Raw genomic sequence first — 15109 nt, forward strand, 5'->3', positions numbered from 1 at the left:
AATATAAATTGTCCGAGTTATTGTTTCCTTTACCCTGGAGTGGGCCCTTTATATTTAAATACTTTATTTTTCACATCAGGAGCGGGTCCTCTCTACGGAGGCCGCCATGTTTTTTTTTTTACTGTAGCCCGAACAGGACAAACTAAACACCTTTGAGTTTTTACGACAACTGAAGGCTACCTAGTCTAAGGAATAATTTATCTTGCTAAACAAAAATCTGGCATATTTAGGGTCTGATATTTGAGTGTGTGAAACTTGGTGCAGATCCAGATCTTGTGGATTTACACGTGGTTTCATGAGGGGACTGTTGGGCCATGGTGGTGGTATGAGCTCTACTGAGTACCAGTCTAGTTACGGTTGCGTTAGTTGTGGGAGAAATGTACATTTGTGAAAGTTCTGTACATAAGCATAACTTTTTAAAGTGTGAGGAAAATATTGTACTTTCTATTCTTATGAGTGACTTTAAATATTAAGATGTTGAGCACACACAAATGTTTAAATATAAATATGGTGCATCATTATAGATTAGACTGTCAAGTGCCTCTTTAAGTCAATGGAAGAAGAAGTAGTTCAAATGTACTCCACCCTTAATCAACTACAACAGTCAAATTTTACTTAATTGAAATTATTTGTAAGAATTTAAATAATAAAATGCAGAATATTTTAACACTCACAAGATATTTGGTACAGTTCTATTTGGTGCCATTCTAGTTTACAGTGGAATCCCAAACATTTCCTTTACAGTGATGGCTCAGTGAAGTCTTGTGGTTGCACAGTCACAGTTTACTGCAGCTGGTGATAAGAGCAACTCTCCGCTGGAAAGTCCCTGCTTCAGCTTTGTCTAACTTATTATCTTTTAAAAGTACTTAGACCCCAGAGAAGTTAAAAAGACGAGACTTGTAGAGCTGTTTTAAGTTAGAGGAAAAAAATGGTTTAAATGTTTATTTACAGTTTAAAAAAAATAAAACAAGACCTTGACATTGGTCTTCAGCAGATACATGATGTTGAAATGTATCACTTAACGTTTGAAAGGACTAATCTGTGTCAAACTGATGCTGTCCAACATCCTCCAGACTTTCAGTTACACCAGTCGTCCATCCATGATTGTCCTTTCCAGTGCCCGTCTGGAACAGATAAGCTTGTACGGTTCTCACTTTGACATTCTGCATTTATACCACCATCTTGTTTCAGAAGGAGAGACATGGACTTCACTCCCCCCCCCCCCCCCCTCCCCCATCAGACTCCATATCCAGGGAAATCGTAGCTCATGGATCGAGCTGTGCTCCGACCAACAAGTCTCCTCCCTGATTTGGGTAGAGAGCCCATCTTGGCAGGAGCTTTCAGCCCAGGAGGGAGGCTCTGCTTGGGGGACAGTGCTGCCTGACGAGCCTCCTGGAGCTCTCTGTGGAGAAGGGAATTTAAATACTATGATCAATGTGATAATTTAATAAAACAAAGTGCAAAACAATAATGTGGCAGTTTTCAATAAAATATGAAATTGTGCCACCTACTGGTCATTTTATGTTAATTCAGAGCCTCGAAAAGAGACGTACTTATACTTGCCCCCCTTATTATAAATTAAGTAACCATACATAAGACATCCTGAAAGATTTGTCAGGATGTATTACAGAATTACTGTAATACACCACGTAGGGGTACAGTCTCAGGCAAAACTATTCATATGCAAAATAAAGATAGTCCTTGGTTATCACGCTTTATTTTGTGGTATAATCCTCTAAAGCTTGTTCTGGGAGTCAAACCCTAAAGATTGAAAACTGATGCCTAGGAACATTGGGCCTCATTCACCAATATCATAATGTTTAAGAATTTTCTTAAATTAGAACATTTACACAAACTGCATAATTAAAAGTGAATAACAAATAACTGATTATTTTACACAAGCATTCCAGTAGTCAAGTGTGCGTAAGATGTGCTCTTCAGTGTGCGTAGATTCTGTTCTTACACAAGAACAAATCCCAGATACGAAAACATTTTTGAATGTCAGAGTGAAGACATTTCTTCTTAAGAACAGTTGGTGAATGAGACCCATTACATTTAAGCAGCTGGAGCCCAGAATCAGAGCTGCAGCTTTAATCATCCTTCATTATCCCGTCTTACTTCTCAAGCATGGCCGTCCTGAACTTCTCCACGTTGAGCTCTCTACGCAGCTGAGTGGCCAGCCTCCCAGTCCTCTCATCCCTCAACACTGTGTGCTTGCAAAGCTCCCTGGCAGATGGACGCTTCCTCTGGTCTGGATCCAGTAACAACTGACAAGAGAAATAATAAAATAAAACGAACCAGAGTACATCAGTTAGGACTGACTTCGACACAGGAAGCAGCTGAAATCCAAGTGTCTTCCATTATGTTGGAGTACCTGTATAAGGCCTCTGAAGGGAGGTGAGAGCTCCTGCGGCAGCTCCGGCAGCTTCCCCTCTCGAAGGCTGTGCCACTCATCTCCGTTTTGAGGCAGAGGAGGAGCCCCAGCTGCCAGCAGCACCGTGAGGCCCAGAGCAAAGATGTCAGCCTTGGGGAGGTGGCTGTAATCCTGGGAGGAAACAGTTTACATAGATGTTAGGAGATAAATACTGGATCTACGATTTTTAATACCAGCTCAGAATCCATTACTAATTTCAGTCAAGGATAAAACAGTTTCACCTCATGCAGGATCTCACTGGCCAGAAAGCGGCTATCCCCTTCCTCAACTTGAGGACTGCTGCTTGATGTCACGTGACCCAGATCCCCTGCAGAAAGCAACAGGAATCACAACTAACAGCAAACACACATTTAAAAAAGAAAAAAAAAAAGGTAGAAACATATTTAATATCAAATGGAATACCAATTTTGAAAATGACTCCTGCGGGAGCGCTCCTGTCATCTTCCTCCTCACTCTCCCCCTCGCCTGCCGCCGTTGGGCAGGGACGCTGGCAAATAAATATATTACCTGCAGAGGTGAAACACTGTCAGAAGGTGCAAGGAAACACAAAGTGAGAACCACTGTACAGGACTTACTTGGCTTGATGTCCAAGTGCACCAGGCCTGTGCTGTGGATGTATTTCAGACCCATGGACACTTGTAAGAGCAGATCTTTCAACTCTGCCTCTGAGAACAGCTCACACTGCACCTGCTTCTTCACGATGGCAAAACCGAGGCTTCCACCTGGCTCAACACACACACGTCCATGTCTTGGGTCAACATATTTACAACTAGCGTGGCACTCACATGAACACAAACCTCTGCCAACAAGCCTACACATGATTGAATTTTTCTCATAGTAGAGATATAATAGAAACAAGGAAGCGGTCTGATAATCTAAATGATTAATTTGTCATAAAAACATGGTCCAAAACAATACAACCAAATTTAACTCAACTACATGCGAAAGAGATAAACTCGACAGATTATCACATCAACATGAAATATATCACCAGGAAAGGCTACAGCTTAACAACAATCCAGTTGTGGAACAAATAATTTTATAATTGTGTAACCCAGCTCATAAATAAACCATTAAACAGACACGGGTGAAACCAGTTAATCATTTAACTTGTTTGTTACGTGCTGTGGACGTTAATGTGAAACTTACCATCACAGTATTCATTCTGAATAATCATGTGATCGTCCTCTGCCCATGCTGAGTAATAACGAACCACATGTGGGTGGTGCCCAAGAACAGCATGTGCATATACTTCCTTTAGGGCCAGTTGCCTGGAAGGATGTTAAAAAAAAGGAGGTCATGGGTTCATTTGATCAAATCAGTAACCAAATAATAAAAAACGTCTGTGTGTGAGTGTGACATGGTGCTGACTCACTCATTGGCAGAGCCTGCGAGGGGTCGTCGAGAGCGTTTTATGGCGTACCAGCAACCATCCAGCCTCTTCACACACTTGTACACGGCCCCAAACTCGCCCACGCCGATGCACTCCAGCTCCAGGAACTCGCCCTCATAACGTGACAGCATGAGGGTTTGGATGGCTCGTCTCTGCCAGATAAACAGACGGAGAGGCCTTGTGGTAAAAAAACAAAGATTTCCAAAAAAGGAACACAACACGTCACAGATTCTCCCGTCTCCAGATTGATCACAGCCCGGAGAACCGGGGAGTTTCTTTGTTGTGTCACCAAATAAGGAAACACTTCCACGGTGGAAGTGTTTCGTTGGAGATTCCTCAGAGAAATCCCGGAAACTAGCAGCATGTCAGTTTTTGGACAAAACAGTGAGTGAGGAGGCAGCTGAAGATGACAAAGCCTGCTGATGAAATCGCATCAGAGTCATCAGAGAGGGAGGGTTACGTTCACCAGAAAGCATGGATGAAAATAGCTGTACCTTTCGTGGGAGGAAGGCCTCATCGTCCTCCTCAGATGACGTTAGGCTGTGTTTCATCCTGGAAGATGGAGAAGGGCCTTTAGACCTTTGTACTGTAAAAGTGTTTAACAGTCAGGCCTGCAGTGTCAGGGCACTAAAAACAGGAAAATGGACTCAAAATATTTCTATCTCCCATCACATGTCAAAAACAGTTTCACCCCTGCTGGATTGTGGGAATCTACTGGTCATTTAAGTGTTTGATGTTAAAATTAACTGCTTTTAATGTGACATCCACATCCGAATATAAATGGAGTAATTTCCCTGTAATGTGAGTGTTGACCGATCCACAAGTTAACCTGTGTCCATAGTCGTCATCTTCATCACTCCTGCAGCTGCTCCTCCACTGCTGCTCACTGTTCCTGCGGACAGTGTCGGGGGTGAAGGGATTAACGTTGACGGAAGGCGCCTGGAAGGGGTTTGCAGCAGCCGAGGCGAAATGAAGGCTCCTCTGTTTGCAACTTATCTTAGAGCTGGAGCAAGGCTGGGACGACTTCGAGAGCAGACTCTGGAAAAACGCAGATCATCGTATATTGAACTCAAACTGGTTTGACGAGTGATAAAATCATCCAAGACTACATGAGTGCACTAAGGACAATAAGTATTCCCCAACCTTTGGCGTGCTGGGGGAGTCACAGAGCCTAAGTTTACTCCAGGAGGCGTAAGGTATGGGGCTGGTGCACTGGAAAGGGGAAGACAAGGTGTGGCTCCTACCGCGGTGGCGTTGCACCCTGGGTGTCCTGCATGCCGAGCTGGGACTGTGGAAGCTGGGACTGTGGTTTCTAGGACTGCGGATGCTGGGACTGTGGATTCTGGGACTGTGGATCCTGGGACTGCGGATCCTGGGACTATGGATCCTGGGACTGCGGATGCTGGGGGCGAAGTCATCAGAGCTGTTGTCGCTGCTGCTGCCCTCCTCTCCACAGCTAGAGAAGTCCAGCTGCTGGCTGATCTCCTCAAACAACATCATCATTCTTGGGGCCTGTAGTTTGGCAAAGACTTCCGTTAAAATGCTTAATCCTGCGTAAGACTGCCCTAAGAGAGCAAAAATACTTATTGACATTATTAGTCCTACGTTTATTTCTCTTCAGGAAGATAAGGGAGATAATTAACATGCATGTTGCCAATTAAAGCCTCAACCTCTGAAGCAGGTAGGCCCACATATATCCAGTGTGATTCTAGACCACCATTATTAACTCTTTGTTGACTTTCACTTCTAAAGAACAAGTTCCATCATGTAACCAACAAGTTAAAATAACTTAATGATTTATATTTTTAAGTCAATCAACTAACACTGTGATTTTCAGACTGAAAGTGAAAGATCAACAGATGCTTCCTACACATAAACATCAGCGTGTGTGTGTGTGCGAGTGTGAGTGTGAGAGTGAGTGTTGATATTGAGTAACAAGTTGTGTTCATCCCGTTTACTCACGAACAAGTCGCAAACAGCAGCCGCACAACAACACGCTCGAATTTCGCGCCCTGTATGTAATTTACTTCCTGTTTAAATAAACTACCCCGCCCGGTTTGACCCATCGCGCTTTCTGATTGGCTGATTTTTTACCTGCGCCACACACCTGACTTTAAAGGAGCTGTTAATGACATGCACACATTTCATTCAGTTATATATATAAATAAATATATAACTGAATGAAATGTGTTGTATATACACATTAATATGTACACTACAACTACAAATTATATTAACTCATATATAACTTTGCATTTACTACCAATGTATATTAAAACAAAACATATTTAAATATAAAAACATGTTAAATAAAGTTGCAATAAAACATTTAATATATTACTACTATATTAATAGCCAGCTGAGCCTCATTATACATGTTGTAATACTATATATGGATAAAATAAATATCCTATAACCCAAATTGGGTCATTGTATTAAATAGTAATACAGACACGTGGGCGGAAGTGACCGACGTCATCACAACAGTGAGACAGGGAGGAAGAGCAGCTCGATCGTGGATGTGACTCAGATCCACAGAAAACACCCGGAGAGCGGCCGCAGAACATGATCCACAGCCGGCAGCAGCGCACCGTGTAACCCGCTCCATCGCACCGGACCTCGGACTCTCTGTGTTATCTCTCCCCGTGTCTCCCCCCCCGAGGCAGCAGCGCCATGGTGAAGCAGTCGGACCGAGCCCCGCTGCTGGACTGGGAGGAGATCCCCCCGCCGCCCGACCCCAGCCAGGCGGGCCCGCTGCAGCCGCCGCCGCTGACAGAGGACGCTCCGGCGGGGAAAAGTTCGAAGGCACCCGGCGGGACCGCGCCTGGTCCTGGGTGGGGCACCGCAACAAAAACCAAGATCTGCAGCCCGTCCAAGGCGCTCACAGCTGTTGTTGCCAGCGGGGACCGGAGCCCGGGCCGCCCGCTGACGGATCCCCGCGGGCCGGGGTGGACTCGTCCGGAGCCTCTGGGAGCGGATCGTCGTGTTCCCTTCCCCGGCCTCTCGGTGAGGGATCAGTGGGAGGAGAAGGACCAGATCGTGGCTGTGTTTGTGGTCACGTTCGATACGAGATCAGGTAAACAAGCAGAGCCTCAGAGGTTTTTATTATTCATATTTGAAACAGCCACAAATAATCCCTGACAGAATATTATATGATATATTGTTTATGTTAATTCCCTTCTCCAATATCCAGTTGTCTGTGGTCATCAAAATATTCTAACGTTAAACCCAAGTAAACAATTTTACAGTAGAGGATCAGTTCAATGTGGTGAAATAACCGTTTTAGCTTTTGATGGAGTAAGAAGTGAACTTCCTTTATGAAGATTTCCAGTTTTTGCAATCTGCAGCTCTCATGCAAGAGCAACAATAAATGAAGCTGTAAATCCAGCCCAGTAGATTCAGTTTAGTTTTTTTATATATAATTGTACAGTTTTGCACTATTTAAACTATGGTATCGTTTGAAAACAGAAAACCTATCATGTCAGCAGTCAGTCATCAGAGCATCAGGATCAGGATGTCAGTGGATTCACATGTGGGAGAGTTCAGTGTTTGGATAGTGACAGTAGCTGAGTCAGTGTTTTCTCACATGACCTCTTGCCACTGTAACACGGAGCGACTTGGAGGAAGTGGTCAGAATGAAAGTTGACAATAAATAACTGTGTGTGTGTGTGTGTGTGTGTGTGTGTGTGTGTGTGTCTGTCTGTCTGGCAGGGAACATGGTGGAGTGGTGCCTGCCTCATGACATCAACCTTGACGGAGTGGAATTCAAGTCGATGGCCAGTGGCTCTCACCGGATCACCAGTGACTTCATGTACGTGAGAGTGAAATTCAGTTTCTAGAGTCTAGAGTCCGACTGATACAGATTTGTTTTGGGGCCAATGCTGATATTAGGGGGTCAAAGATTTCTGATACCACAATTTGGCAATGTGTCCTAAATCTAAAATGTCATAATCGAACCCTTTTGAAAAAGAGGCTTTAACTTGAACTTTATCATAAACAACTTAAAATAACAGCAAAAGAGAAATATGAAGAAATATAAAGAACTTGAATTAAGAAAATAAACATTTTACATAAAATGTTGGGCGGGGCAATAAAAACAATATCAGTTATTATCCCAACATTATTTTCATCAATTGCAATATAACAAAAGTCCAATATTTCTATATAATGCTTTTGTATTTTCTAAGCACAGTGACGAGGTAGAACACATAATTAATCATTTATTCAATAAAAAGAGTTTAAAAACCAAAACCTTCACTCAGGGACAAAACCTTAATGGAAATAATAATGTGACATTTTTTGATAATTATTGATATTGACTAATATGAACATTTACATAATTATTGACCATATCATCCAGTGCAAATATCATTTTATTATAAATGCATATCTTTTCTGCATTGTTTAACCTAAATAATAAAAGTTCTCATATCTGTATACTTAGACCAATATACCGGTGAAAGTCTGATATCCACCAGCAGATCAATCAGCCGGGCTCTAGTTCAGTCTCTAGTCTCCATAACACTGTGTTTATTCCTGCTCTTGTTTTTAGTTATTTCCGTAAAGGCTGTTACTTCGGCCTGGCCTGTTTCGCCAACATGCCTGTGGACAGTGAGCTGGAGAGGGGGGCGAGGATGAAGTCTGTGGGAATTCTGTCTCCGTCCTACACCCTGCTGTACCGCTACATGCACTTCCTGGAGAACCAAGTCCGGTGAGTTATCTGCATGTGCGAGTTTCTTTTCACGATTAGTTCTCTCCTCACCTTGTTTTTTTCTCCCCTACCCAACTGTGTTTACACGTTCCTCCTTATGTGCCTACCTCCTGTCCGCACTCCTTTGTTTAAATGTTCTCATCTATTATACATGAAGCCAGAGTCCCAGTCACAGCTATCGTCACAGGAGCCCATTTACAGGCAGTTTTTGTATGAAGTCAAAGCACGGAAGTGAAACAAAGCCTGACAGCGTCTCTCTTCTCCTCAGTGACTCTGTGCTGCTGCTGCTTCAATCCTCTCACGAAAGCTCAACTCCACATTGACTGTGTATAAAAATACAGTAAAACACAGCCACCATTTCAGGTTAAACACATAGAGGACTGACGTTGGTGATGGATACTAACTAAGCACAACCTGTAATCTGCATCATGGAGGAAATAAATAGCTATATCTAACATTAAATGCACAATTCTTTATATTTACACTGTGCAGCACAGCGACAGATGACAGATCATCAATATACAGAAGTCTCAAAAACATATGCTCATATTCAGCTTCTTGGTTTTAATTTGCAATAATGTTCACTTTCCACTGGTGCGATTGGCAGTCATCAATCACTATCGGCGAACTCTTCAAAGTCGTGATTCAAGAGGCTATTTACCAAAATCTGAAAATGTTATAAACTCTCTTCGTCTTCCTGCTCTTCTTTTCTCGTAGACTCCAGTTGAAGTGTCCAGGCCAGTATTCTCCACTGGAGGCCTTCTACGAGGACAAGAAGGCCGTCCTTCCCCCGACAGGAAATGGCCTGGTCACCGCTTGTCCGACCTGGAGTGTCACCACCATCAACCGCTGCATGCACCCAGAAATGAAGGTGCAGAAATCAACCGAACACACTTGCAGCGTTGCATGTTCTCCTCAGATTTTAGTCCCATAAAACAACAGTATGTGTGACTGTTTGCTCTCCTGCAGATCACCCACCCTGCGGGCTGCATGTCCCAGTTCATCCAGTTCTTCGGGGAGCAGATCATGGTGCTGTGGAAGTTTGCGTTGCTGAGGAAACGTCTCCTCATCTTCTCCCCTCCGCCTGTAGGTGTGGTCTGCTACAGGGGTGAGCAGCTCAGATATAAAGGCTTTTACACACACACACACACACGGCTTTATTGCAGCAGACACAAAAGAGATGTTTAATTCTACATGAACTTGTGCTTCCTCAGTTTACTGCCTTTGCTGCCTGGCCAACGTGTCTCTACCTGGAGTCGGCGTCTCTGTGCCTGAGTTGCGTCCGTTCTTCTACATCAACATAGCCGACATCACCACACTGGAAACAGAGATGTCATATGTGGCCTGTGAGTGGAGGTTGACTTTTAAAAGCTCATTTACCACCATTTAAAAATAAAAAATCTATTTAATTATAAACATACAATCTCTTTTTATGTGTGAAGGTACCACAGAGAAGATCTTTGAGGAGAAGAAGGATCTGTACGATGTCTACATTGATAACCAGAATGTGAAAACACACAGGAGCCATTTGCAGCCGCTGCTCCGGCTGAACGCGGCGGACAAGGAGAAGTACAGGAAACTGAGTGAGCAGAGGTACGCCAACAAGTGGAATTAAATGAACTGCGCTACATTTGAAATCAATATCAATTTGTGAGAACGAGTCCCTCACATCAGCTGTTAATGGTGGTTTGAGGTCAGTGGTTAGTGGTTTGAGGTCGTATCTCTCAGATTTCATATTGATGGATGATTACTTTTTTTCCCCAGACAACTGCTGCTGTACTCGCAGGAGGTGGACGGAGACTGCACGTCTAACGAGGAGGACCTTTTCATTCTGTGAGTCCTCCGCAGCTTTATTCATAGTTATGTAACACAGGATGTATTTATATTTTATCTGTCTATCTGTCTATCCATTTCTTCTTTTCTTCCTTCCTCCTTTCACTTTCCTTCTTTCCCTTCCTTCTTTACTTAAAGTTCCTTTTTTTACTTCCTTCGTTCCTTCTCTTACTCCTCTCCTTCCTTCATTCCTTCTTTTACTTTCTTTCTTCCTTCCTTTCGTTCCTTCTTTCCATCATTCCTTTCCATCGTTCCTTCGTTCCCTTCCTTCCCCTCCTTTGTTCCTCCTTTCCTTTCCCTTCCGTTCCTTTCCTTCAAACCTTCATTCCTTTCCTTCATTCTTCTTTCATTTGAGAGTTTTAATGTGCTATGGGGGACCACCGCCTGATACCGTTTTCTTCAAACCTCCAATCGTAGATTCTTCATGGAGCTGAACAACCGCATCTTCCAGACCCTGTCCGAGGTGGCAGGGAGCTCTGACCCCACCCTAACCGCTGATCACGTGAGAGCCATGGGGCTGGATCCCCAGTGTGACCGCTCCTTCCTGCTCGACCTGCTGGAGGTGTACGGTATCGACGTCGCCCTGGTCATAGACAACCTCTGTTGCTCCTGAGCCCCCCCCCCATCCTCCTCCTCACTCAGCCTGGGAATCTCAGGACGTCACTGGATTATCTGTGCCTTCAAGGCCCACACACACCAAGACACTGAAGACACTGCCTCCACCCTGGGGCTTCATCTGCCGCCTGCTGTACTCTGCTGGGTGTGTGTCCCCCCCCCGTGTTTGTGTCTCATCTGACCTGTAGAGACCGTTTCCAGCCAGCGTGGGTAAAAAGGACACCTAGCGTTGGTGCACGCCCCTTAGAGCCTTTCACATCTTCCATCACTTCTGTGACTCCTTGTTTGCTCTTGACTGACTCAGATTCCCAGCTCACGTGGCCAGGCTTTAAGCACTGGAAAACATAAACCTGTCTGGATAAGGCCTGGTCATCGCAGCAGGATGCTCAGTCGCTCTCTGCTGCACCCGTCAAGAAAGTGACACATTCACAGTCCTCCAGCTTCAGTCGTCAATTGTGCTTTCTCCGAAGAACACATTCATATGATTTGGACAAGTTTTTAGAGCTAGAGTTTAATTTGTGTGCTTCAAAAACCTTTTGTTTGAAATTCTAGCCTCCGTAACGTGTGACAAATTCAACGACGTCAGATCCTCTGCTGTAATACCATACGTAGGTGTTCGAGATATGTTCCTTGCTCTTGTGAAGCTACTATTTCAAAAAGCTTTGTGACCACTTAATTTGCCTTTTCAAAAGAAGAAAGCAATATGAGTCTGTGGCGGCTGAAGGTATCGGCCTTTTTTCATGTAGATTCAGCCGCACAGTCGTTTGCTGAAAACCTCTTTTTCATTAATTATAATTATCCTGAAGGGAAAAGCTGTTATAAATACTTAGTTCACTTTGATGCACCTTCAACACGAGCATCTCGGTTCGATCCCAGTTTCAGTGAAAGCGTTGTCGGGGATGTTTTGTCATGTGTTGTGTCTACTTTGTCTTAACTGGAAAAAGGACTGATTAATGAATGTGACTCTATAACTCTTAACTTATCATGAATGCTGCACCATGTTCACCACTGGACTGTTTCCTGCTGCACACAGTGATCATGCTTAACTGTAATGTGTGTGTGTGTGTGTGTGTGTGTGTGTGTGTGTTTTTTTTAGATGCTATGTTTATGAGCCAGCAAGTGGTTGTGTAGTCGAGGATTTTTTTTGTGTATTTTTGTGTGTGTGTTGTTGCAAAACCGTATTCAGGCTTTCACTGTACACAGAGGCTGGTTCGATATCTGTAGTGATCCCACTGAATGAAGAGTCCTCGATGGAGCCGTTTGGAGTTTCCTTGTTTGTCAGCCTCAAACAGCTCCCCCTCTTCTTGTCTGCATTCGTGACAAAGACTCCTTTGTGGGTTTTTTTTTTTTTAGATCTGCTAATGTCATGTTTAGGGCTGAGCTGGAGCTTTAACTCCTCCTCTATGGGTGCATTCACAGAAAGGCCCCCGTCTGTTCCCTCTGAGGGCTTCTCTGGCTTCTTTTCATCGAGGCCCCATTCAGAGGATCCAGCTCCAGAGACGGGCCAACTGTGTGTTTTTGAAGGCGGCTGGCAGACCCGGTTGTGTTCATCCATCTCATTGTCAATCAGAGTGATGATCTGTTCCACATTGGAACACATGAGGATGATGTCGATGCCTCGTATATATTTTCGGTGCAGTGGTTCTCAACCTTGTCGTGGGCCCCCTGATGGACACTGGCATTCCCTCCGCCAAGGTTACGTCTGCGTTTGTCTGTTTGGAAGGAATACATGAAATAGTTTGGTGCGGATCCGGATCAGGGGATGGATCCAGGAGTTTTATTTTTATCGCTTTCTCTAAAATTGAGAGATAGGAGCAGTGTGCAATTGTGTCCAGATCCAATTTTTAAAAAATGTGGATCTAGTGAATTTAAATGTGGTTTTGCAAGGGGACTGTTGGGCCTTGGCAGAGGTAGTGATACTTGGTCATGTGTACTGTGAGGAAGTACACTGGAGAAAAGCCCAATTCTTATTCCGACACAAAAAGAGTCCCAAAGTATTTAGTTTTCAGGGGCCACAGGTTGAGAACCTCAAATTTTATAGTTTGATTTGAAACCCAAGTGAGTCATGGTGTTTTCCGAGTTGGATAAAAACTGAAGAAAGTGTTGTGTATATGAAATAAAAGGACACTTGTGCTTTGTTGTTTAAATGGGGCCTTAAAAGACATGTGACCTTCTCACGTCAAAGCAGCGGGCGACTCACTAAAGTGCGTTCGTCGGCGTTATTTGCTGAAAGATTAAGTTCGTTGTTCCGAGCACCTCTGAATGACCTTACTGTCTCCAGTGGAACCTGTCGCCTCTTGTTTGCTCGTCAGGAGACATGTTTTCTTATCTCCGACAGTGTTTGCTTTACAGGTGTACGTTCGATGTAAAAAAAGAAACGTACACACCACACGCCACTGTATAAAATGCCTTCTTTGTGGAGTCGCTCGCAGCCGGGCAGCAGCCGCACGAATCCGTTTGTACAGCGCGTCACTACTGATTGTCAGAGACAGCAGACGTATTGCACACATGCAGCAGCACATCCAAATAGTTGTAACCGTTTATCTTCTCGATTGTAACGTGATTCAAAGTTTATTCAAAGAATAACGAGTAAGTCTTCACCTTTACTAATGTGAAACACTGTCAGTAATAATGTACACGTCAACTCAATAGCATGAGCAACTGTTAATTTCACTGTACTGCCATTGTAAGACAATAAAACACTGATACTGGTTAAGAGCTTTCTAATCCTCTGCTTCTTCAGCCTTCTTTATAATCCTGGTCTGCCTGAACCGTTCTCTGCCCTTTGTGAAAAACTTTTTTACCTTTTTAAAATAGCAGCTTCAAAATGTGTTTGATGGTTCGCTGACTTGGAATAGGGAGAATGTTTCCTCTTTCATTCCCCCTCCTCACCCTGAATGTCTGTTCTTGCTCTTTGTAATTTTGACTAACAGCTCTAATTACCAGAACCAGGTCCAGCAAGTAGAAGAGTGATGCTGAACTGTAGATCAGTTTAAAAGACTAAAGTCTTTAGAAACCAGCCTTTATCTCCAATATTCAGCAAAGAAACTTAAAACATGAAGAATTCTGAACAGTTTTGTAGATTTGTTACATCAGCAGATCTTCTAGTCAAGGAAGCCGAGGATCATGGGTAATATCCACCATTCAGTTGTGTTTCAGTGAGAGGGACGATGCAGTCAGAGATCCACTCAACTTGTTTTTTCTCTACGCCCAACAGACTTAATCTCTACGTGTGGCTGCAGAGGGCGCTGTCGCTCAATAAAAGTTTAGTGTGGCTTCAAGGGAAAGCAGCAAATAACAAAGAAGTAAAAGCAGCAATAAAAACAAATTGTTCAAGGTAAAAGATGTGCATTTAAAATTGTACTTAAAGTGCAGTACTTAGTAGATCAGTATTTTCAGCAGAGTGTTCTTTAAGTTTCAAAAGTAAAAGTTCTCATGCGCAGATAAATGTCTCATGTGAGTGTTAAACTATAAAGTATTTTATTATTTAAATATTTGCATAAAATTTGACTGTTGTAGTTGATTATTTCTCCTTATATTCCCTTATCTAATCTATAAGAACGCACCATATTTTGTATACAGCAACTTAATATTCAAAGTGACTCATAACTAAAGCTGTAAAATAAAGGTGGTTGAGTAAAAAGTAGTAGTACTACAATATTTAGGAGTAGTACAATATTTAGCTCAAGTAAATTAAAATTGAACTTAGATACAGTACCTACTTAAATGTACATTCCACCCAAATGTATCTTTAAAGATGTAAAATAAAAAATGATTGTAATAAGCAAAATAAAACCAAGAACATCCAATGCAATCCTAAACTAAATATAATAATAGGAGGCCTGTGATGCAGCCGCGCAGCTTAATCCTGCAGATTTGCAGTTTACACCATCTGTCGGATCAGACACAGACTCACCGAGCTCACTGCCAAGCTCCTGATCAGAAGCCTGCAGTATTGTTCTTTTCTTTCATGTTCATCTATGAGCTGCCTCAACGGTCCAGTCTCCTCTACATCCCAGCAGCCGCTCGCATCATGCAACTTGTGTTTGGCCACTTTAATTATCCTTCCTGTCTCTGTGACAACGACTCCATAACTCTGGTCCTTTGTCCTCTCACCTCAGTG

The 15109-nt window shown here is 43.3% G+C and overlaps 2 protein-coding genes across 5 annotated transcripts; one reads left to right on the forward strand and one right to left on the reverse strand.

Annotated features, from left to right (window-relative positions):
* Positions 1 to 921: 921 nt before the first annotated feature.
* wee2 (WEE2 oocyte meiosis inhibiting kinase) lies at positions 922 to 6429 on the reverse strand. 3 transcript variants are annotated; one of them, XM_034588220.1, is made up of 12 exons: positions 6281 to 6429; positions 4971 to 5339; positions 4657 to 4865; positions 4322 to 4379; positions 3810 to 3979; positions 3584 to 3705; positions 3010 to 3156; positions 2837 to 2941; positions 2656 to 2741; positions 2375 to 2545; positions 2119 to 2267; positions 922 to 1402 (listed from the first exon to the last, which is right to left on the reverse strand). In XM_034588220.1, the coding sequence occupies exons 1-12, from the start codon at positions 6392 to 6394 to the stop codon at positions 1237 to 1239; spliced, it is 1866 nt and encodes a 621-aa protein (XP_034444111.1). In that variant the 5' UTR covers positions 6395 to 6429; the 3' UTR covers positions 922 to 1236. The 3 variants fall into 3 exon arrangements, with proteins under 3 accessions (XP_034444111.1, XP_034444114.1, XP_034444113.1); XM_034588223.1 differs by lacking the exon at positions 6281 to 6429 and adding an exon at positions 5790 to 5943; XM_034588222.1 differs by lacking the exon at positions 6281 to 6429 and having other exon boundaries at positions 4971 to 5400.
* On the forward strand, positions 6297 to 13702 carry dennd11 (DENN domain containing 11). Of its 2 annotated transcripts, XM_034588229.1 has the most exons (10): positions 6465 to 6903; positions 7539 to 7638; positions 8380 to 8538; positions 9256 to 9409; positions 9508 to 9646; positions 9753 to 9884; positions 9981 to 10131; positions 10303 to 10371; positions 10789 to 10985; positions 11502 to 13702. In XM_034588229.1, the coding sequence occupies exons 1-9, from the start codon at positions 6501 to 6503 to the stop codon at positions 10982 to 10984; spliced, it is 1503 nt and encodes a 500-aa protein (XP_034444120.1). In that variant the 5' UTR covers positions 6465 to 6500; the 3' UTR covers position 10985; positions 11502 to 13702. The 2 variants fall into 2 exon arrangements, with proteins under 2 accessions (XP_034444119.1, XP_034444120.1); XM_034588228.1 differs by having other exon boundaries at positions 6297 to 6903; positions 10789 to 13702.
* Positions 13703 to 15109: the final 1407 nt, after the last annotated feature.

This window comes from Hippoglossus hippoglossus, chromosome 6 (assembly GCF_009819705.1).
Source record: "Hippoglossus hippoglossus isolate fHipHip1 chromosome 6, fHipHip1.pri, whole genome shotgun sequence".
In the NCBI taxonomy this organism is placed as follows: Eukaryota; Metazoa; Chordata; class Actinopteri; order Pleuronectiformes; family Pleuronectidae; genus Hippoglossus; species Hippoglossus hippoglossus.

Bases quoted from the DNA above. Each gene is read 5' to 3' on its own strand.
- wee2 (XM_034588220.1), bottom strand. From the start codon at position 6,394: ATGTTCTGCGGCCGCTCTCCGGGTGTTTTCTGTGGATCTGAGTCACAT. The intron at 3,980-4,321 runs GTACAGCTATTT...TTTATCTGGCAG, and splicing joins AGGCCTTCCTCCCACGAAAG to AGACGAGCCATCCAAACCCT. The intron at 2,942-3,009 runs GTAAGTCCTGTA...TCACCTCTGCAG, and splicing joins GCACTTGGACATCAAGCCAA to GTAATATATTTATTTGCCAG.
- dennd11 (XM_034588228.1), top strand. From the start codon at position 6,501: ATGGTGAAGCAGTCGGACCGAGCCCCGCTGCTGGACTGGGAGGAGATC. The intron at 9,647-9,752 runs GTGAGCAGCTCA...GTGCTTCCTCAG, and splicing joins AGGTGTGGTCTGCTACAGGG to TTTACTGCCTTTGCTGCCTG. The intron at 9,885-9,980 runs GTGAGTGGAGGT...TTATGTGTGAAG, and splicing joins AGAGATGTCATATGTGGCCT to GTACCACAGAGAAGATCTTT.